At 31.4% G+C, this 25,626-nt stretch overlaps 1 protein-coding gene and 1 pseudogene across 1 annotated transcript; both read left to right on the forward strand.

The window, feature by feature from the left end:
• The first annotated feature begins 2,637 nt into the window (after positions 1–2,637).
• LOC114128926 (uncharacterized) lies at positions 2,638–3,822 on the forward strand (annotated as a pseudogene).
• Positions 3,823–11,972: 8,150 nt separating this feature from the next.
• LOC126555493 (uncharacterized) lies at positions 11,973–12,962 on the forward strand. Its single transcript, XM_050210411.1, has one exon. It carries the CDS (start codon positions 11,973–11,975, stop codon positions 12,960–12,962), a length of 990 nt encoding a protein of 329 aa, XP_050066368.1.
• The last annotated feature ends 12,664 nt before the right edge of the window (positions 12,963–25,626 follow it).

Raw genomic sequence — 25,626 nt, forward strand, 5'->3', positions numbered from 1 at the left:
CCCCTAAAACATTCTTATGATTGTATTAAATTAAAAAACATTGCAAATAATATTTTTTTTAACGTTTAAGACGACAATTAGAAATATTTCTTTTATGGATCATTACTTTTCAAGTAATGTGCCAACAATTTTGGCAAAAATCAATTAATTAATTTTAAATACTCGAATTGTACCTCACTATCGAACTAGCTAACTACTAGAACTATTGTGGGTATCTACCTTATTGAACTAAGTTATACGTTGTTAATATTTTTTTACTATATTTTATGTACTTATATTAGTTTTTGTTGGTACCTTCGAGAAAGTATTTTTAAGTAATAATATAACTTTTTCGTATGAAAGTCAAAAAATTTAAAACAAAAATAATATATCATTATAACTTAAACAATTTTTGAATTATAAATATTACTGACACTCATTATTATAACATTATACTGATACATATATACTTAAATTAATTAATTCTAATTTTCACAACATATGACGTATTCTAAAATTATAATGACATAAAAACTTTACGATGTATACAAATAAAAGTTAACTTTTTAATGTTTAGAAAAAATTCAAGACAACGTGTCGGAAAACATTCAACACGCTCAAAACCAACAAAAAATTTCTTATGCTAAAAGGCATCCTCTCGCAGATAACGTGTTGTTGAAAAATCTGCGACGGGAAGACAGAAAAGAAGGATGGGCTTTAATTCCATGGATTGGACCATATATAATTCATGAAATCATTAATTACAATATATGTATTTTAAAAAACGGAGAAAAAATACTAAAAACCAAACACTTTCTCAAAAATATTAAAAAATTTTATAAATCTAAACCAATAAATAGTTCACCAGGTAGAAGTATAGACATTGAATGTGTACAGACGTTACAAGTACAAGACCAAACGTGTTACTTCAATCCAGTTGGGAAGCATTGGCAACAGGCCAAGTGTAGGGCACTTAGATTTGAATACAAACGAAGTTTGGAAAATGATGTAAAAATTAAGAATTGAGTCATCCGTATCAGATACAAAAAATTATTGGTGATGGAAATTGTTTATTTCGAGCTTTTTCTTATGCAGTAACTGGTACTGAAGAACAACATTTAACCATCAGACAAAACATAGCAACCGTAATATAAAAACTAATTATAATGATTTAATTAAATAATAATCAATTACCTTATCTTATTTGTTTTAGGTTGTAAACACAAATCAAAAAATACTGAGGTATGTAGGTGGTGAAGAACAGCTGCAGTCTTATTTAAAAATATAGAAAATAGAAAATGAAGGTATGTAAATATTATAACTTATTCAAAATAAGTGGATCCAACCATTAATACAACTTATTTTTGATTGTAATAGGAGTTTGAGGTACTGATACCGAAATATTTGCTGCTGCAATTTATTTTAAAACATCAGTGTATGTATATTGTACTCAAACACATACTTGACAGCTTTTTAGTAAAGAAATTAATTTGAAAAGTGTATTGAAACGAGGGGAAAAATGTTTGTATATGGAAAACCAAAACAACACCCATTATTAAGTATTATAAGATAGGTAGTATTTTTTTAATTTTTACTTTTGTAACAGACTTGACTGTTTTTTGTTCAGAGCCATTTAATGAATATGTATAGTATTTATATAAATGTATATTTGATGTTGTATTGTTAAAATGTTAAGTTTTACTTGTTTATTTATTTCATAGTTTTTTGTATTAATTTATTTAACAGATTTTCATCTTAATTTTTTATTAATTATTATAAACCAAAATATATTGTAATAATTTAAATATTGTGTATAATCAATAGGTAACTGTTCAATTAATATACATTGGTTAAGCGTTAACTGTTAACGTATAAATTATAAAATATAAATATGTGATATTAAATAGCTATAATAGACAAATTTTATATTAAATAAGTAATATGTATACAATATTAACGTACATAACTTGGTAATCGAATACACATTAGTGTGGCATTCATATGTAGTATTATTACCAGTATTGAAATATATATACAGTGTGATCACGATAAGAGGTACCACTAAATATTTCAGAACGATGACCTTGTATAGAAATGGGGTTTTTACTAAATGAAAGATAGTACTTAAATACACATTTATTTATGATATTCAATTTTTTAACACTTTTGGTGTGCGCATGCGCAATACAACTTACATTTTTTTAAATGGAAACACTACTTTTTTTTACATATTTGGATAGATTATTTTTTTTAAAAGTTTTTTGTATAAAAAGTTTTTTTCTATTTACAAAACTGACAAAGTTAGAGAAGTCAACATTTGAGTTTTTGCATAATTTGTATAGTTTGCATAATTTTAAACGAAATGTTCACATATAATTACTGGAAAAAAAAAATAGTGCCAAATTAATACTTAATTATACCTTATCTGTTTATAAATAATAATTAAATAATATCGTACGTCGTCCTGATGGATATCCCGAGTACCTGTGTGATATAATTTTTGTTTAATAAACTGCTATAATTCGATTACAATTTTAACTATTTTTATAGTGGAATTTCATTTTATTTTTCAATAGTTCTAATAACGATAAGATAATCAGATAATGTAACTATTAAGATATTTTGTTTTAAGAAAAAGATCATTTTGGTTTTATTCTTTAACTAGACCCATACCAAAGTTTATGTGATATTCGTGTAATATCTGGTTATTAAGTGTTTTTATAATTTTATTATTGTTTAAATATGAATAACGCTGAAAAAGTAGAGTTGTTGTTAATTTATGGCGAATGCCAACGTAATGTACGTCTATGTGCTAATACGTATTCCGAACGATTCCCAGAAAGATACCATCCTCTTCATAATTATATCTTAAGACTTTTACAAGGGTTAGATCAAGAAAGGAGATTTCCTGGCAGACAAATCAACCAACAAAGGCGTAGAGTAGTATTTGACGAAGATACAGAATTACAGGTACTAGCATACATACGAGCTAATCCACGTTCATCAATTAGGCATATTGCTCGCGAAATTGGAGTTTCATATGGTTATGTCCAAAAAATTCTAAAAAAACACAAAATGCACCCATATAAATGTGATTTTGTCCAACATTTGCGTGCAGGAGATTCTACTCGTAGATTAGAATTTATAGCTTGGTTTAATATTCAGTTTCAATATAACCCTTTAATTGTCAATCGTATTCTTTGGAGTGATGAATCAAAATTTACTAACAATGGTATAATGAATAAACAAAATCAACGATACTGGGATGACACTAACCCACACTGGTCACGTGAAAATAATTTTCAAACAGTCTGGGGTATTAATGTATGGTGTGGGTTAATTGGTGGGAAACTTATAGGACCGTACTTTTATGATGGCACGCTTAATGGCAGACGATATTTAAATTTTTTAACCAACGAACTACCAAGACTATTGGATGATGTTCCATTAGATACGCGAGAACATATGTTTTTTCAGCAAGATGGAGCACCAGCACATAATGCAATTATTGTTAGACAGAAATTAAATCAAATATTTCAGAACCGCTGGATTGGTACTTATGGCGTGGTTCCTTGGCCGACACGGTCCCCAGATTTAACGCCATTAGATTTTTTTTATGGGGACATTTGAAGACAGTGGTTTACAAAGATACACCTATCAATGTTCAAGATTTAAAAAACAAAATACAGGCAGCATGTCAAATTTTAAGTGAGGAACAAATCAACGCGTCAACTTCGACTGAATTTTTGAGGCGACTCGAATCATGTTTAGAACATAATGGTGGACATTTTGAACAGTTTATAAGATAAATTTATTTTGTTACAACATTAATATAACTATTACAAGCAGTTTATAACTATTTTGTTATAAGACATTTAATTTATTAATATTAGTTAAGGGAATAAAAAATACTGTACACTAAAAATTATTTAATTACTTCAAATGTATTATTTCTTCTTATTATTATTATTATTAATCTGGTTATCTTATCGTTATTAGAACTATTGAAAAATAAAATGAAATTCCACTATAAAAATAGTTAAAATTGTAATCGAATTATAGCAGTTTATTAAACAAAAATTATATCACACAGGTACTCGGGATATCCATCAGGACGACGTACGATATTATTAAATTATTATTTATAAACAGATAAGGTATAATTAAGTATTAATTTGGCACTATTTTTTTTTTCCAGTAATTATATGTGAACATTTCGTTTAAAATTATGCAAACTATACAAATTATGCAAAAACTCAAATGTTGACTTCTCTAACTTTGTCAGTTTTGTAAATAGAAAAAAACTTTTTATACAAAAAACTTTTAAAAAAATAATCTATCCAAATATGTAAAAAAAGTAGTGTTTCCATTTAAAAAAATGTAAGTTGTATTGCGCATGCGCACACCAAAAGTGTTAAAAAATTGAATATCATAAATAAATGTGTATTTAAGTACTATCTTTCATTTAGTAAAAACCCCATTTCTATACAAGGTCATCGTTCTGAAATATTTAGTGGTACCTCTTAGCGTGATCACACTGTATATATTACTTTCAACTATATGTTATGTATTTACACAAATAATTATAATATTTCAAAATGTATCCAATAAAATAAATACTATTGTCATAAACTTAACTAGGTTGTACCTAGTTATTATTTACCTATTGCATATTATAAACAAAAACATTCATTATAGTTACCTATGTAAGTATAAAAATATAAAGGTACCTAACACCTAGTATAGTAAATTTTTAATATTAAAATATTTTTGCAATTTACACTTAATAGTGCTCCAGTATTTATATTATATAATATATTATTGTCTTCTATTAGGTATATTAGGTAGATACTTATACACATAATTTAAATGTTTTTATTAAATTAAATTTACCCTAATGTGTATTCGATTATCAAGTAATGTACGTTAATATTGTATACATATCACTTATTTAATATAAAATGTGTAAACTTATTTAAATACCTAAGTACCTAATTCATGTTCAAACCAAAATTTGTCTATTATAGCTATTTAATATCACATATTTATATTTTATAATTTATACGTTAACAGTTAACGCTTAACCAATGTATATTAATTGAACATGACATTGAGGTTGGTCGCATCTGGAGTAAGGTTCTTCAATCTTGACTATTGAGTGGCATAACGTCGTAAGCTTGAATATTTCTGGGTTGGTTGGTGCTGGGTTAAGATCGATGAAAAAGAGTGGGAGTGGAGTAGTAGGTTGATTTTTATTCTTTATATTGGTAACACTTCTGACCTAAAAATCGAGATTGTTGAGGTCTTGAGTGATAAGTTTCGTAGGCGTTGTGTGGTGAATGTTTTTTAACACTACTCGATATGATTTGTCTTCCTTCGCTTGGTATGAGAAATATTCCACAGTTAGTAATATGTTTTTGGGGTTTCTGGTTCCATTTTTTACAGGTAGATGAAAGAAGTTGAAGAGGGAATATCCACCTTAAAGTGTAACCAATCTCCCTATCATTTTTTCAGAAAATATTAAATGGTTACCCAGTTACATTATAAATTTTTCAGTCATGATATTCAATAAGACTACATTAATTTAAAATATTTGACCAATTATTAATGAACCGTTTATCAATCAAGTTGTATTATTTTTTATTTTGAATAAATTCCCGCACGTTAACTATTATAAACAGGGGAATGAAATTGTTTTCGAAACCAACTGTCACCTCGATAGCGACGTGCTCACCGGCGACACAACTACGCAAGTGGCGACGGTCAGGTGTTAATGGCCGAATGTGATGCAGAACCGGTTCACAAGGACCCTATTAAGGATGACGACGTAACAATTAGCCCGGACCTGGATCTGATATGCCGCAAAAACCTACTAACGCTTATCAATCGATATCGCAGCGTATTCGATAAAACCATCGCTGAACTGGGTTATACAAATGTCCTGACAATGAATATAACGGAAATCGAAGACTGTAAGCCCGTGAGAATGAGACCATATAAGACATCACCGACCGATCGCCGTACGATACCTAAAATATTACAAGACTGGAAACAAGCGGGCATTATTACTGATTTCACCTCCACTTACGCCAGTCCAGTGTTACTGGTCAACAAGGCAAACGGCAAAAAGAGGCTTTGCGTGTGAAAATTTCATCAGCTTCTCACTGTCCATCTTTGACTAATTTATCAACTTTTGATTCCAAATTTTTAGTTTAATTTTTCTCATACTATTTTCGGTACTATTACTTTGGAAAATTTCTTTTAACTCGTTAACTGAAATTTTTGGAACATGGTTGTCTAAAATTGTACAATTTCCATACTTGGGTGGATTTAATACTGAGTAAAGTGACAGAATTCGGTTAAGATGGAGAAAAGTTGGTCCAGTCGGGTGATCATTAGGACCAACTCCTTGGCGTATCATACTAAAAAATTTCTTTTAAAATAATAAATATAAAATTAAAACTATAGAAGTAAATTTAAATTGATATAACAAACTTCTAATGGGTCTTAATTCATTTTCCCAGTCAAAACATACTCAAATCCACAGTCTGAAAGCAGATAATTAGTCAGTTTTATGATTGACCTCAATGTAACCCTAAGTCCTTCTTGCAAACAACTTTCCCAATTATTCAGCCATTTATCAGCATCTTCTATAACCTATGAAATGTAATAACATTTTTAAAAATAATTCAGAACTAATATAAAAATATTACTGTTAAATCATTTCCAAATTGTTTGATTCCTTCAGCTTTGTAACGTCCGTTCATGGCATCAAATAAATTATTTAAAAATAATGTCCAATTTTGAGTACCTTCACTATTTGTCAATGCAAGAACATTTCTACGGCGATAAAATTCAATCCCACTGGCCATCGATCGACTAAATACCTGAAATAAATTAACAATAATACTTTAATCAAGTAAAAATAAAACAATTTTTATTTTGTAACATTTACTTGAGTCATGAGACGCACAGGCATTTTTATTATATTGAATAGGAAAAGATGGTCTCTTGTAACTTTGGGCACTTCTCTTGCAATGCCAGGATGTACACTATCGGCATTAAACGTTTCTAAGTAATGATCCCATCTGATTGGTTTACTCCCAGGCTTTACTTAATTATTAGTTTGGTTTAAGTTAGAAATCAAAATACTTATAACAATAAGACATGAATAATTATAATAACTACGTGAAGAATTTTTTTATCATGAAGTCGATTTCTAATGTTCTTGAATAAATGTGGCACATCTGCAAATGCATACACCTTTCTACATTCATTTGAATAATCTGTAATATAAGTTTTTACATTTCCTTTTATTCCAAAGATACTAAACTCTGTCCACAGCTTACGATTTGTGGAAGCACTGTCACATACTATACCATCAACAATGCAATTTGATTTCTCTAATAAAACAATTGCCTTCAAAACAATTTGTGCAAGTGTGAAACCTAAAAGAAATTCCGTATAAATTATTTAATTATCAATAATAATACTAAAATAATTACTTGCCAGAGACTGTACCATGTGATGCAAACACTGCGATTGGTTGTGACAACTTATGTGTTAAACTTTGAAACATTAACACCAACCCATGGTCTGCTTATTTATCAGAGTTTATAATGTCATCACCTAAATCTTCTAAACCAGAATATGAAAGATTTCTAGTATTGACATAAATATCTTTTCGCAACTGAACTTCATCAAATAATAACATCCCATGTCTGTATTTTTCAGGTTTTTTGGACATTCTTTATTTAAGAGTTCAAAAAACAGTTTATCAAAACCATAGTCTGTTTTAACAATACTAATATATTTTTGTATAGTAGTAAAACAAGGTAATGGTAATAGGTGTTGATTTCTCAAAAATTTATAAGCACCTGATGCTCATATATAAAACAATACATAGTAATAACCAGTTTTCTGAATATCGACGATTTTTAGGATTGCTAAACTTGCTTGCAGATACTATTTCTTTAATCATAACAGATTGAGAGTCATTTAATTTATGAGTTTTGATTAAGTCTTCTATAGTCTTTAATGATACTTTGTCTAAATTTTCTTTTGCTTCATTCAGTTTATCTAGTAACTGTTTTACTCTAAACTTTACTCTCAAAACTTTTTTTGTATAATATGTTTATTTTTTCTTAATACTTGGAGTCGCTTGTTACTATATGATAGATCCAGTTTATATTTTTTATTATCCAATTTTCTTTTTTCCCTCATTCGGTATGCACTACTTAGTTGTAAGCAATAAAAACAACTTTGATTTTTTGATTCATTGCCTTGCAATATGTATGGACACTTAATATGTCGCAATCGTCCATTTGTAACATTAACAGTATTAATAGGAAAATCAAGGAACTGCATTTCGCAAGGTCCACCAATACAAACATTATACCTGTTTATTATTCTTAAAATATTTGATGTATCATTTACTGATGGCAATTTAGGAACCAATATACCAAATTTATTAAAATCAATCAACTTATCGTGTACTTTGCATGATATGACCATTTTTTTTCCAACGCTTACCTGTTTTTGAATTATAAACCCAGGAGTTCCATCAATATACAATACTAGATAATAGAATGTGACAAACATGTTTTTTTCATAACTTGATCTGCATTCCCAACCTTTCGGAAGCAAAACTATAGTTGGATTTGTAAATATTTCTGAAAATGCTACTTCTGGGCTATATTTATTTTCTTTAGAAGTAAAGTGTTGTAAAATTGACTCAATGCAAATCTCTTTTTGTGTATCATTTGAACTAGAAAACTACAAAAATAACGAAGTATTAACAGTAATAACAAAGTGTTATTTTTACTTAAAAAATAAAGTGCTGAACAATGTACAGAATTATACATGAAAAAAATTTATTTACTTCATTAATTGAACTACATAACACTCTTTTTAATGGGAATTTCCTTTTTTTCACTGGTTTTGACAAATATTTTGGACCCGGAAATATACTTGGAACAGCATCATGAGCAAGCTTAGCTCGTTTTAAATTTATCTATAAAAACGTTTAAAACATTTTTATGAAAAAAAATATTCATTAAACAATGGATAAGTTACAATAAGTAATACCGTGAATTTTGAATCACCAGAACCAGATTCCTAAGTTCTAACGATTTGATCGTGTGTAAAATGTTTTTCACAAATCACTGTCTTTGAGTTTACAATAAGTCGAGTAGCACGAGAAATAGACTTTTCCCATTTTTCCCTCAAAATTTCATTTTTAGGAAATCGAAACAGCGACACTTTTTCAGGGTTTGATTTATATCCTGACGTACAGAACACAACACAACAAGAAGATGGCATGTTTCAATAATCGGTTAAAATAAATAATATAATAATAATAAAATAATAAATATAATTGACTAAGTCAGTGGTTAGTTGTGTAGTCAAAGAATACTGAAGTCTAAAAGTCATATTATTAATCAGCTAGTCAGTTAGACATCAATAACATGTTGCTTTAAGATATAGTAGTGTAAATATCACTGGCAATACCAATTTTAAAAACTATACATATATAATGGCATAACTAATAATTTCATATTGATCTATAATTCAACTAATTCAAAAAACAAAGAATTTCATACAAATTGTAATCCCAATTTTATAAATTATATATATATATCTTATATATAAAAATGAATCGCAAAATGTGTTGGTATTCGCATAACTAAACAACCCCTGGACCGATTTGGCTGATTTTTTTCTTCAACTGTTCGGAATTGCCAGGAGAAGGTTCTTAATGACGAAAAATTTGAAAAAGTTATCAGGTTTGAGAGGTGATGAAATTACAGAGGCGCCATCTGTCCAGCAAATAGTAAACTAAATTATTTTTGGTAGTCAATGGCAACCATTTAAATAAAATAAATAATTTATTTAAAATGTTATAGCAAGGTTTTGATTTGAACCCGATACCGTCAAAATATAAAAAATAAATTAAAACTATAATATTTTTGTGTTGCCATGGAAATATTATAGACAATATTTATTCAATTTAATTGTTTGAATAAAATATAATAAAAAATTCCTGGGAAGACCTTAAAAACATAATAATTTATATTTGATATGCCTCCTATACGACGGAGCAATCTAGGTAGAATAACCCGAAATGCTACCAACCAAGCTAATTACCGATCTAACCAAAGTCCTCAAGAACGTGACGACCGAAATGAACGTGAAAGAATTCGGATATCACAAACGCGTGAAGCGCGAACTCGAAATTCAACTAATAATCGCGCAAGTTTGAATCGAGCTGCTTTCAGTTACGATGTGTCAATTGACTACAGTAACTACCAGTGTGTTGTTATTGGTTCTATGAACTCGGTTTGCTCACACTATAAGGCATTAAAATACAAAAACGAAGCCAATGGATTGTGTTGCGCAAATGGTAAAGTGAAATTGATACCATTGGATCCACCACCAGAACCATTGTACTCATTGGTTTCAGGAATAGGAACAGATTCTATACACTTTTTGACAAATATCCAACAATATAACAATTGCTTTCAAATGACTTCATTTGGGGCAACAAATGTAGTTCGGGAAAATTTTATGCCATCTTTCAAGGTATGTATTATAGCAGTTACTCATAATTATTAGCGAACAAAATTTTCTGTCACCAAAGTTAAGATGTGTCACTAATCTTCAATTTCTTAATCATTACGAAATATATCACTTAGTCATCATATTATATAGTGTTTCAGTTTCAGTGACACTTTTATTATATTTTATATTTGATAGATATTAGTTAAAACTAAATATATACTTTTTAAGATCAAATATTATTTAAGTTTGATCACCGACAAACCATTAATTTATACCACACCGTAATATTTTTTTTTTATTTACAGATACAAGGGCAAATATATCACAGAGCAGGTTCACTGTTACCAGTGTCAGATAGCGACAACAAATTCCTGCAAATTTATTTTATGGGCAATTCACCACAAGAAATTGATCTGCGTTGTGCACATAACAATTTAGTAAAGAGGTCTATTGTAGAACAATTACAAACTTTATTTCATCAACACAATCAATTGATTATATTGTCTAAAACTGCCCTGGATCTGATGCCATCCGATAATCACAAAATTGTAATCAGAGCTGATAAAACACCTGCAGGTCAACATACAAGACGTTTTAAGCACCAACTATTGATGAAGTTGCTATCGTTGTAGTTGGAGAAAACTTGGAATCCCGTGATATTGTTTTACATCGTCGGAATGATCAATTACAACGTATAAAGGAAACACACCGCTCATATGATGCACTGCAATATCCCATTATATTTTGGCAAGGTGAAGATGGCTAAAATTTCTCAATAAAAATGATAAATCCCATTGCAGGTAACTAAAATATTAGTTTAGCTATGGCGATAATATCTCAGTCATTATATTATGTATTTTAATTTTATATTTGAATGTTATTAAAACAAAATCTATTTACAGGTTCTGAAACCAACAAAAAAGTCAGTTCAATGAACTATTATTCATACCGCCTAATGATTCGGGAAAATGAAGATAATCACATATTGAAATGTCGGCGATTATATCACAAATATGTTGTTGACATGTATGTTAAAATTGAAACGGAGAGATTAACATTCATCAGGTTGAATCAAACCAAACTCCGATCTGAAGAGTATATTATATATTATATATTCACCTTCGAGATGCGATTAATACTGATGGAAATGCACAGAATGTCGGTCGGATGACTATTCTTCCAGCAACATACATCGGAAGCCCTCGGCATATGCACGAATATGCTCAAGATGCCATGTCGTATGTTCGTCATTATGGTACAGCAGATTTGTTCATCACATTTACATGCAATCCGCAATGGATAGAAATCAATCAGGAGTTATTCTCTGGGCAATCACCCATTGATCGTCATGATATTACAGCCAGAGTCTTAAGACAAAAGTTGAAATCTTTAATGGATTTCATCGTAAAACATAATGTGTTTGGTGAGACTGGATGTATTCTGTGGAGTGGCAGAAACGAGGATTGCCACATGCACACATTTTGATTTGGTTGGTTGAAAATATAAGGCCAAATGAAGTTGATGCAGTGATATCAGCTGAAATCCCTAATGTACAAGTAGATCCTGGATTGCATGAGGTAGTTATCAAAAACATGATACATGGTCCCTGTGGAACTCTTAATCAAAATTCACCGTGTATGATGGATGGTAAATGTTCAAAACGATATCCACGGACATTAATATCGGAAACAATTACTGGTAATGACGGTTATCCATTGTATCGTCGCAGATCGACAGCAGACAATGGAAAATCAACAATTGTCAAATTAAATCAACTAGATATTGAAATAGATAATCGTTGGATTGTTCCATATTCACCCATTTTATCAAAGACATTCAAAGCACACATCAACGTTGAATCTTGCCATTCAGTGAAATCTATTAAATACATTTGCAAATATGTAACCAAAGGGAGTGATATGGCTGTGATTGGAATTGGTGCAGAGAATTCCAATGATGAAGTTACCCAATACCAAATGGGCCGCTATGTCAGTAGTAATGAAGCAGTTTGGCGAATATTTTCTTTTCCTATTCATGAGAGACACCCTTCTGTTGTTCACTTAGCTGTGCATTTAGAAAATGGACAAAGAGTGTATTTTACAGCACAGAACGCAGTACAAAGAGCTGCTCAGCCACCATCTACTACATTAACCAGTTTTTTTGAGACATGCCAAAACGATGATTTCGCACAAACATTGCTATATTCTGAAATGCCAAAATATTATACCTGGAATCAATCCTCAAGGAGATTTATACGACGGAAACAAGGAAAACCAGTTCCAGGATATACAGATGTATATTCCACCGATGCGATTGGCCGGATTTATTCAGTACATCCAAGCAATGATGGATGTTTTTACTTACGACTGCTATTAGTCAATGTACGTGGCCCAACATCATTCCAACAGTTACGAAGTTATTGATTTCAATTGAGGACATGTGAATAAAAAATAATTAAATAAAGCTATAACAGTTAAAACTATAACTACTTACTTTTAAATCATTATATATGTTTTATTTAATTATTTTTTATTCACAACGCCCTATCACCAGGGTGACGGTTCTGTTCAGGAGAATTTTTTAAAATACGTAGGCACAAAAACTGCCACATTACAAATCTTTCGTCGTGAATTCGACGTAATATTAGCACTATCAATAAGATTAAATTAAAAATTAACACACGGCATACGAAAATGCAAAAAAAGAAAGTAACACACGGGCAACGCCGTGTCGGGTCAGCTAGTAATATATATTCCAGTTTCAAAGATTGACCTTCAATCTCAATTCTCAAGTAAGACTTTCTTGAGAGGTCTGTTATCTAATCTTATTAAATCTTCTATTCTTTTATCCATTATTAATTTTAAAGGTCCATAATTGTTCTTTTGTTCCCCATTAAATACCATTAGGTAAAAATAATACAATAAAAGCGGGCAAGTGGGTACCGTTCTGCTGTACATTAGAGGGTGGGGTTGACCTCGGACTAGGGTAGGTTAAATTTGAATGCAATGATAGGTATCATTGTATACGAAAAACGATTCTGAACGAAGATGATTTGTCACCCTAGGATATAATTTCCAGTGGTTGGTGAAAAAGGTGGTTTATATTTTAATGGCCTGAATACACCAAAATTTAAGTTCTTTTATAATAATTGTAAGCTAAACTTATGAAAAATCTTGTATTAAATTTGCAACTCTTAGCTACCTATACAAACACTTTTATGAATTATACCTACAAAATAATTTGCAAATATTCATGGTTTTGACGAATTTTTGTCAAAATTTGAACTTCAAATGCTAAAAAAAAAATTGTGCCTATGTATTCTTATAACTTTTTAATCACTATAAGAATAACATATGAGGAACTTTGTATAAAATTTTCAAGTATTTTGATAGGGCCAAAAAACTTTTATCGACACTTCAAAAAAAAATTCTTAGGAAAATTGAAAATTTCATTTGTCTATAATTTGTCTAAAAAAGTCAAAATATTTTGAAAATCAAATCACGTAAAGAAAATGACAATCTAAATAACTGGTAAATTTTTCAAGTATCTACGACTTATACTTTTTGAATAATAACAGATATTTAAAATCGTTTGGGATAAATCGTTGTCGTTACGCTATTTCGTAAAAATTTTAAATTCAAACGCTTATAAAATTTTTCCTATAATGATGTTATGAGTTTTCTCTATAGCTACTTGAAGGAAAACTTATGGAAAACTTAGTGTTATAATTTTAATTCTTAGTTATGAACACAAAAAATTTTATGATTTTTCAACTTCAAAATTACTTGCAAATTTTCGCGTTTTCGACAGATTTCGTAAAAATTTGAACTATAAAAGCTTATAAAAAAAAATTGTGACTAACGATTTTTAATTTTTTTTAGCTACAATAAAAACAGTTCATAAGGAACCTTGTATTAAATTTTCAAAACTTTTTGGTCATCCAACAATTTTTTATTGACACTTTAAAAAAAATTTCTCAAAAAAATCGAAAATTTCAGTGGTCTATAAATAACTCATAAAAAGTCAAAATTTTTTGAAAATTTAACTATATACAGATACTACTGACATTAACATTTGGTGAAAATTTCAAGTATTTTCAGTGATTGGTTTTTGAATTGCAACCATAAAAAAAAAATCGATTTGGTCGAAAACTGGTTTTGCGTAAAAATTGCCGTTTTCCGTCATTTTTTTTATGTTTTTCTCGATTTTTTTGAAAACTGTTGGAAAATGTTAACTTTTTACCTCTATAATGCACCAAGTATATTCACTTTTACATCGGAAACCACCCCCATAGTTTGAAATGAGAGCATTATTTCGACTAGTTATGCTGTACACAGACAAAAAAAAAATAAAAAAAATACACATCATTGTAAAATCAATACATTCATCACTACGTTCAGAATCTAAAAACAAAGATTTTCATACTATACTAATCTATAGGATACTACTCTTAAATAAATAAATAACAATTATATAATAAATAATAATCAATTTATTTCAATTTTATTTCACAAATATACAATATACATAATATAATGTATAAATATTATTTTTATATCACTTATATTATCTCCCTAGATGATTTTTGACGACAGTTCGTTTAGAGCACTGTAGTAACCAGTGATAGTTACTGCACGCTTCTTTTACGACGAATGCACGTTCCGTCGTAGGTTGGAGAGTTGAGGTATATATAAGTTAGCAATAAATTAATAAGACAATTGATACGTTTATTAACTTATAAAACAATAATGAAAAGGCTTTCGTTAGCGTAAGCACAAGTACTTAGCTACCGGAGAGCAAGTGACAACACTAACTTGGTCTAACTGACTCTTAGCTAACTCTAACTAACTCTAATTAAATCTATGATGAGGACTCATATTTATATGGTACATGCCGTGATGGAGAATCGGATGATCTACGTCTATGAAGTGGCGTGATGTGTCTAATCCAATCAGGAAACGGTATTAGTGGTCCGACTCGGTGGCGTGATATGGTTATAGGCCACTGGACTTCGGAACTACGTTTTTATACTAAAAACGTCGGTTTACTACATTCCTCCCCTATAAGACGATACTCCGTATCACATCGGGGTGGGGTACACGGAATACCTTGTCTTGATCTGAGGTGCGGATGGTAATGGAATAATGTCGTCCTTGATCGGGTCCTGTGTTCGATTAGTTGCTGGAGCGTCTTCGTTTGGTTCTGTCGGGTATGGTTCTTCGACTTGTACTGGAGTTTGAAAATGCCATAATTCTACTTCTGGATCTGTTGCGATATTTCGTCTGGGTCTCCTGGTACTGCTTATTGTGCACCATGGTTGTTTTTCTGTGCATCTTATTATAGTTAGAACAATACAGATAATTGTTATTGTACTAATTACATATAATAAATAGTCGTGTCTGCGTTTACTATTTCGTATTTGTTCTGTCTTGGCATCTTTGATCACCATTTCTTTAATTTCCGTTGTGACTTAGCGACTATATTTAAATCGAACATCTGGTTGGTTCGAATATGCTTATTTTCCAAAATATTAGTCGTTAACTTAGCATATCGATCTTCAGGTTCTTTAATTTGAGAGTTTGGTACAAAATCAATTAGTTCGATATCTGTTTCGACTTTATGTGGAATCAATAGGTCGCGTGACGCATAGGCTTTACACGTTTCGTTTAAAGATAGTATACCTACTCCTTCTAGGAAGTGATTTGTACTTCTCTTGTCTTGGTCGCATGTAATGAATATGGTTTCTCCTGGTGTAGCATAGATCCATTCGTTTTTGAACTTCAATTTGTGAAATAGATTTGCTCGCAACTGCACTTGCATGATTTCGCAACTGTCTGGAACCTCTTTTGGCTCTTGTAGTAAAAGCACCTCACATATTGGACGTCCGCTTCTAGGATGTAAAGGATAAATTTCAGGACATAAAAGGAAATCGCCGGCATGTTTACAAAGGCTTTGGTCAATTTCATCATAGACTGAATACATTTCTTTAGATTTACTTACAGCTAAATACTTATAATTAGGTTTTATATAAACACAATTATTATTATTACAATCTGGTAAAGGTATTAGCTGAAAAAGTGTCAATTCATATTGATACACTAAAGGTATATTTAAAATAAAAACAATTTTGTCATTTGAATAATATATCGTTATGTCTGATAGGGGTATCATTTCTTGTACATTACTTTCATTTAAATCTATGGGTAAGTCTGTACCACTTGGCATCCCTACCTTAATATTTAAAATGATACGTTAGAAAGCTTCTCATATCAGCTTCGGATGTCATATTTCGATATATCATACCTGATAACGAATTTACTAAATAATACTAATGATAATGATATAACTATGACTACTTATAACAAATAAAAAAACTTAGAGGATCCTACAGCTATGTATATATAAATGTGTTATGACACCTGAAGTGTTCATAAATCGGTCTCGAAATATTTTTTTGTATTATTAATGTGGATCCTGTAGTCCTTCCTCCCTTTCTTTATTGTTATATTTTCATTGTCGTGAATCATTATCACCTCGTATGGCCCTGACCAATTAGAACATAATGCGTTTCTTGTTCTGTTCTTTTAGTAACACTTTATCTCCTACGTGTAATTCTAATATGTTTGCGTTTTGGTCATAATATTGCTTATTGGAATTTTTCTTTTTTATTAGATTTTCCCTTGCTATCTTATGTGTTTCCTGCATTATTCTTTTTAAATCTAACGCGTAATTATCATAATTATATTGTGGTTCAGTCGTTTGAAAAAAACGTGTCGGAATTATTGGTTTTTCCCGAAAACTAACTCGTACGGAGTATAATTCGTTGAAGTATGCACCGTGGTATTATAGCAAAACATAGCATAACTAATTAACGCGTCCCAATTATTATCTTTGTCTACGAAACTGCGTAAGTACGTTTTCAAAGTTAAATGTGATCGTTCCAAATAACCATTTGATTGGGGATGCCACGGAGTTGTTTTAGTTTTCTCAATTTTCAATAATTTACAAACGTCTTTAAACAAATTTGATAAGAAATTGGTACCACAATCTGTTAGAATAGTAACTGGTATACCATAGATACATATAAAACATTCTACGAATGCTTGTGCTACTGTCGTTGCGTCTGTGGAGGCTAACGCTATGGCTACGCCAAACGCGACAATTCATCCTGTATAGTTAAAATATACGAGTTACCTGAACTTGTTACGAGTAATGGTCCTACTATGTCTAAACATATTTTATGAAACGTAGTAGTTACGGTAGAAGTAATTAACATAGGTTGTTTTGTTTTTTTACCCGATTTGTTTTCCTGACAAATAATGCATTTTTTAATGTAATTTTTTACATCTTGTTTCAAATTTTTCCATTGATATTTCATTTTTAATCTTTTTATTGTACGGGAAGTACCTTGGTGCCCCCCTACTAATGTGTCATGATACTCTTTAATTATTTGATTTTTTTCGTCTTCTGTAAAACATTGTTCTTTATATATCGTTACTTCTATATCAGTGTTTTTAAAAACAAAACGAAACATTGCGCGTATGCGCTCGAAACAGGTCAATGTCGTTAACCCTTCTAATCTAATGATTGAAAATTGTTTAATTTGTTCACCGACACAGAATAACTTAATTTCGGCTATCGCGTTATAATATTGCTCTGCGTTCATTTCTGTATAATAATTATTTTTTAAATTATAAAATATTATTAACTTGTCTAATTGCTTAACAACGAAAAAATTACTTTTATTAAACGTTATTTGACCTAATAAATTGTTACTACTAATAATCTCTCTTATCGCCGGATGCGTTATTATTTTATCGCTTGATATAGGTAAAATTACGTCTTCGTCGGGTTTCGCGTGTTTAATACTGCCTTCTATTTCTTTGATTTTAGAATTAAATATCGGTTTATTTTCCGCCTTTTTAAATTCATCGAAATCGTTAATTGGCTCATTATTTGTAACTACGTGTATACGTGATAAACAGTCCGCGTTTGCATGCTGTGGTCCCGCTCTATAAATAATTTCGTAATCGTACTCTTCGAGTTGTAAACGCCAGCGCATTAATTGAGATGAAACATCTTTTATATTAAATAAATATGTTAATGGTCGATGGTCAGTTATTATTTTAAATTTTTTCCCGTATAGGTACGGCCTAAAATATTTAACTGCCCATACTATTGCTAACAATTCCTTTTGAATTACACTGTAATTCGTTTCGGCCTTATTTAACGTTCTATTTGCATAAGCTACTGGTTGATCTTTTGGTACCTCCCCTTGTGAAAGGACGGCCCCAATAGCATATTGACTTGCATCCGTCATTAAGTTAAAATTCCCGTTCTCCCAGTTAGGGTATACTAATAAAGGTGGGTTCATTAATGCTTTTTTAATTCTTGGAAGCGTCTTCACACATGTCAGTCCATACGAATGGTGTGTTCTTTTTCAATAAGTTCGTAAGAGGTTTAGCAATTTTGGCGAAGTTGTCCACGAATCGGCGGTAATAATTAAGTAAACCTAAGAAGGATTTAACGTCCTTCTCAGTTAAAGGTCTCGGATAATCTTTAATACAACTTAATTTATTCGGATCTGGTGTTACCCCGTTTTCGCTAATCAAATGCCCCAAATATACCACCTCTTTACGTAAGAACGCACATTTCGCTGGCTGTAACTTAAGTTTATGCGATCTCAGACGTGTGAATACTTGTTCTAATTTATTTTGGTGGTCACGTAAACTTGACCCATGGACGACGATGTCGTCTAGATACGCTGTACATAACTCCTCTAAACCCATTAAAATTGCTTTCATTGCCCGTGTAAACGTTGCAGGCGCAGAACTAAGTCCAAATGGTAATCTCAAAAACTCGTAATGACCTGATTTTGTAGAAAAAGCTGTTTTATGCGTGTCCCCCTTATCTACCATTATTTGGTGATAACCGCTCGCAAGGTCTAAAGTCGAAAAGTATTTTGATGAACCTAATGATTCCAATATTTCTAGAATATTTGGTAACCCATACGCTTCGTTTTCAGTGACCTCGTTAAGTTTCCTAAAATCTACGCATACACGCATTTTTTGTTTCCCTTCTGCATCTTTTTTCTTTTTAACGACTACCAAAGGAAAATTAAACGGTGATACCGAGTCACGTATAATACTAGCTTCTTTCATTTCTTTTATTTGTCTCTCTATCTCGTCTTGATATGCATGTGGTAACCTATATGGACGTATATTTATCGGTTTAACGCACCTAGGAGTGTTAATTTTATGTGTAACTATATCAGTAGCGCCTAATTGATCACCTTCAAAGAAAAATAAATCAGAAAAACGGCTACAAAGGTCTATTATACTATCACGTTCCTCGTTGTTAAGGTGTTCCGTTTTAATAGTTTCCTTAATTTTTCTAATTTTATTATCCGCGTATTTTTCTTCGTTAGCAATAAAAACACAATCATTAAAAGGTTCCCACTTTAGATTACTCGTGGTTAATTGATCGATTATAAATGGTTGCTCCGATATATTTACTATATTACTTATAATTTTATCGCCTTTTACTGGACTGATACTATTAGCTATAATTACGTCCTCGTTAATCTCGTATTTTTTTATCGTAATAAATTCGTGTTTAATTTGTTCGTCCGCTCTAATTTGTAAAACGCAGTTACTTCGCGGTGGAATAATTAACGCGTTATTATCGATTTCTTTTTTTTCTGGTATTATTAATATTTCCTTATCCCAATCTAATACGACTTTGTTTAATTTCAAAAATGTTATACCTATTATACCTGCTTCAGGTATTGAAAATCATCGTATACAATATCGAATTTAACTGTAAAAAGTTGTTTGTTAATGTAAATTGGAATTACCACAGATCCTACTGTTTCTACTGGACTTGCATTAATGCCCTTAATCTTTTTTTTATCTTTTTCGTTCACTATTATGTGACCTTTTAAACTCGAAATTTTTATAATGTTCATTTCCGAACCACTATCAATTAAAAATTTAATTTCGTTTTTAACAAATTTATCCGAAAAACACGTAATATGTTCTTGGGTTATTGGTGTTATAATACGAACGTTACTTCCCGATTGTATTTCACTGATAGACCTATCGTGATTTTCCTGACTATTTCTTTCTACGGTTTCATCTTGTCCGTTACGTTTTAATTTACGACACTCACTTATATCGTGATTCTTTTTTCTACAATATTTACAGAATTTACTAGAATATTCGCGTTTAAATTCGGTCTTTGGACATTGTCCATTATTCGGATTTTTGAAAGTAGCTAGCTTATGCTCGCTTGTTCTACATTCATTAGCATAATGACCAAATTTCTCACAACGATGGCATTTAATCGCGCTTTTATCTCTAGTGTTTTTTTTATCAACTTCATTTTTATAATTCGGTGTTTTGTTATACCCGTTTATGCTATTATAAAATTCTGTTGTTGTTTCCTCTTCCATTGCAATTAAAACGGCTTCTTCGAAACCTTGTATGTTACGCGCTTTTAATAATAAACCGATAGTTTGTGGGATACCCGCTATGAATACGCTTAGTGCGTGTGCTCGCACTGTTTGCGCTATTATTTCCGATTCTACTGCGTCCCTACCTACCGTTAACGCGTTCATTAATGCATGGGCTGTTTCTTCAATTCTAATAGAAAAATCTTTAACTGATTCTTTTGCGTTCTGACGCATTTGACTTAACTGTACTTGTAAGTAAGACACTGAATGTGTCGATCCAAAAACGGTTTTAAATAATTTTTTTAATTCATCCCAGGTAGTAATTTTTTTATACCTTACGGCCGATAATGCTTTACCCGTTAATTGTGATAGTATCGCATCTAATATATTAGGTTTAATAGTATCGGAAATATTATTAAAAATGAACTCGCATTTAGCCAAGAAAGAAACTAAATCGGACTCTGTTCCTCCCGAAAAAGCTGGAACCAATGCGGTTGCCCCTTGTAAATTTAATTTTTCTGGGTTAACCATTTTTATTTTAAATGTTTCCGGATTATATGATACTACTTGCCAATTTTTGGGATCTCTGTCAGACATACAATATACAATATATTATTCAAATGACTTACAGAGCTTGCATCTTTATCCGTGGATCGTTTGAAAAGTTGACTTCCGTCCTTCTGGAATTTTGATTTCTGTCCTCCCTGGACTAGACCGTTTGAATTCTCTCTGTTCTCCTTCCTGTCGTGAACGTGGTTTCGTCGGTGGGTCTCAAAGTACTTATTTTTTGATTTGACTCAAAAAAATTTCGTTTGATGAAGTATGACCCCACACCTGACACCAAATTTTATGTAGTAACCAGTGATAGTTACTGCACGCTTCTTTTACGACGAATGCACGTTCCGTCGTAGGTTGGAGAGTTGAGGTATATATAAGTTAGCAATAAATTAATAAGACAATTGATACGTTTATTAACTTATAAAACAATAATGAAAAGGCTTTCGTTAGCGTAAGCACAAGTACTTAGCTACCGGAGAGCAAGTGACAACACTAACTTGGTCTAACTGACTCTTAGCTAACTCTAACTAACTCTAATTAAATCTATGATGAGGACTCATATTTATATGGTACATGCCGTGATGGAGAATCGGATGATCTACGTCTATGAAGTGGCGTGATGTGTCTAATCCAATCAGGAAACGGTATTAGTGGTCCGACTCGGTGGCGTGATATGGTTATAGGCCACTGGACTTCGGAACTACGTTTTTATACTAAAAACGTCGGTTTACTACAGCACGGTTAACTAGCAGCGTCTACCTAGTGGTAAATAGCCGAACTACATCACCGTAACAATTTCTGACCGCGGCTGTGCCATACAAACCCACTATCGACGCGGACAAACTCGAGTTGGGTCCCAAATTTCAAAAACAGCACGAGTTGGGTCCCGGTATACTATATGGAGTACATGAGTTGGGTCCCGGTATATTTTTTGGATTACATGAGTTGGGTCCCAGTATACTTTATGGAGTACATGAGTTGGGTCCTGGTATATTTTTTGGATTACATGAGTTGGGTCCCAGTATATTTTTTGGAGTACATGAGTTGGGTCCCGGTATATTTTATGCAAAGGTGGGCAAGTTAATGAAAATAATTAACTAAAATAAATTAAAATTGAAGTTAAGATATAAAATAAAATTAACTAAACTCAGTAAAAAATTTTATTAATTTTTTTTTCAAGTCATAAATGGGCAATTGCCCGAGTATTTTGGTTTGTATTAACATTTATCAAGTTAAACTTTACTATTGTAAACATAAAACTTAAAATTATTATTATAGTACATACTACATTATTACTATTTACTAGAAAATTATTAGCCACATCTATACAATAATAATAATTAACTATAAAAAGCTTCAGTTAAAACAATACACAATTTAACTGAATAAGTGTATAAGTTAAAAACTAAAATAACTAACTAGTTAAGTTAAAAAGTTAAAAAAAAAAAAAACTTTTTAGTTAAACTTTAACTTTTTAACAAATTAATGCTCACCATTGATTTTATGGAGTACATGAGTTGGAACTAGCCTATTTGCGTTACCTAGGAGACACCACATAGAGGTTGGCTAGAATGTCTCCCAAAAATTTTGTTTTTTGTTACGTTAAAGTAACGGTCAGATGTAAAAATGTTTAATAATTAGATTAATTTAAAAAAAATAAAAAATATTATATATTATTTAGAAATAAATATTTGTATGCTAGGGAATAAATTTAAATGACACTTCTTTTACAAAATTAAACCGGTTCAATTCTCCACTAGTAAAAGAAAGCATCTTTTCTCTTAAAAATTTTTCTTTTTCTGCAGTTTTTTTATTTTATGTGTGGCTGAGCTCCGAAGTGATACGTAAATTTCATTCTGAATCCCTAGTAAAATTTCAATTAAAACAAAAATGTTAGGGTGAGCTGCACTGATGCTAGCATTTAATTTCGCATGATAACTTTCACAGCTATTTGTGGTTGCTGCAAACTCGGCCCAAATTTTCGGTGGAAATAATGTATCTTCCTCTATGTACGTTTTTAGTAGATAATCGCAAAATTGATCAACAGTTGAATTTATAGGTTTGATAGTCATCAAGTCATCAATAAAACAATCAAACACCTCCTCTGGTTTCAAAAATGGTAAACCAAAAACACACTTAAGATAGTCACTTATATTGTTATTAGAACTTTTATACGCCTTTGATAGCCCAAGCTGTTGAATTTTTCGCCACCAACTCTGCGCTAAGTGAAATCTACAACCCCTAATAATAGTATTTGGCCAAACACACTTGACAGATGTATGAATTGCCACCTCAAAATCGACAAAAATTTCGGCAGGTTGAAAATTCAGTTGAAGAGACGTGCAATAACTCACAATATATTTGAAAGCTTTAGTATACGTTTCTAATGTTTTGTTGGGTAATACCAAGAAAACCAATGGTACATACAATCCATTTCGAAATCCATGAATAGTAAAAAGTTGTAAGAAATATTTCGTGCAGCTTTTAAACGTCCGGTCCATGTATACTTTAGTAACATCACACAAAGCTTTCAAATTTGTCTCAGTTGAAAAACCTATGATATTATCTACCAAATTATTACAAAATAAAAATTGTTCGTCTTTGTTGTTAGTTATGTTCATTGAGCTTAAACAATAATGTGTTTCTTGCATGCTTTTAGGTAATTTTGGATATAGTACTTTACGAGCATGATAAATATTATTTCTTATTAGTTTTAAATCATTAGTGTTTATTGAAGGTATATTGTTGTTTTTCAACTCGGATGTAATGAGCTTTGAAGGTCGTGTAGAAATATCATCTTGTGCCTTTCTTTTAACCGAGTTACTTAACTTTTGTCTATTCAGAACCTTGTCATCACATTTTTCATGATTATGAACGTTACATTTCACTATTATGTCTAGAGTGGACGATAATTTAAAAAAACACTTACACGTATTAAGATAACACTTCCAACGTTGTACACCATTCTGCAACATTTTGTGGAAGCGAAATTTAAATCCGTCTTCAAAGATAATTTTTTTACCTTTTTCGCTTGTCATGAAATCCATTATAGCCTATAGGTAATTTAATTTAACACTGAAAAACACTACTTATACTTATTTTATTTTATACTAATAAAGTGGACACTTCTAGCGTTGCACGTGCCGGTATACTGGCAATAAGTTACAATGTTTTATCCGGTGACAACTGTCCGATTACGTTCTATTATATTTCTTATTAAGATAAGATAAGATATTACAATTTACCCAAGATTAGGTCATATATATATATATATATTATTAGATGGAAATCGTCCATCAATGATTGCATCGTGTTATACGTCTTATTAAAATAATATACAATATATTCAGTGCCAGTGGAAGGCGTGTGCGATCGGCACAGACAATATTACCGCGGACCCAATCGAGTATTATCAAATATTACCGCGGACCCAACTCGTGTTTTTTTTAAGGGATCAAATATCTCGGGACCCAACTCACGTTTTCCCATCGACGCATAACCTGTTCTTTATAATTGTGATACTGTTGATAACGCAAACACGGTATCGACCAAGTGGTCACTGACTGTTGTTAGCAGTGTTACCACACGCATACACGGCACCACCTGCGTCACCAAGTGAAACTTGGGAAAAACCCGTCGGCACCGCAAGCGAACTACGCTCACGCGATTGCGACGGATGGCAATTCGAATCGTTATGTGGGCACGAGGTTCAGCAGAACGGCGCTGAACCGAATGGATCGAATGTATGAGCACCACAAACACACGCGAACGGTTCGGCACACTACGACCGACGGTAGACTCAACGGAGTCCGGCGAAACGGCGATAAAACGTAGAAACGAACCGAACGTGTGGTGTTTAATTCGAATGCACGGGGTTTCTGAGTTCGATAGTCGCTTAACGTACGTGATTTAATCCCACTTATGATTTGTTAGAGTATTGTCAGGGTTAATTAACAAACACGGGTTATTATATGACTTTTAGTACTTTTTTATATAATAGATATAAATTGAGATGAGTATAACAGAGATTATCGGAACATCGGCAATCGTCGGCGACCGTACGTCGCGCACCGCGG

Source organism: Aphis gossypii, unplaced genomic scaffold (genome assembly GCF_020184175.1).
Source record: "Aphis gossypii isolate Hap1 unplaced genomic scaffold, ASM2018417v2 Contig00880, whole genome shotgun sequence".
Classification (NCBI taxonomy): domain Eukaryota; kingdom Metazoa; phylum Arthropoda; class Insecta; order Hemiptera; family Aphididae; genus Aphis; species Aphis gossypii.

Bases quoted from the DNA above. Each gene is read 5' to 3' on its own strand.
- LOC126555493 (XM_050210411.1), top strand. From the start codon at position 11,973: ATGTATTCTGTGGAGTGGCAGAAACGAGGATTGCCACATGCACACATT.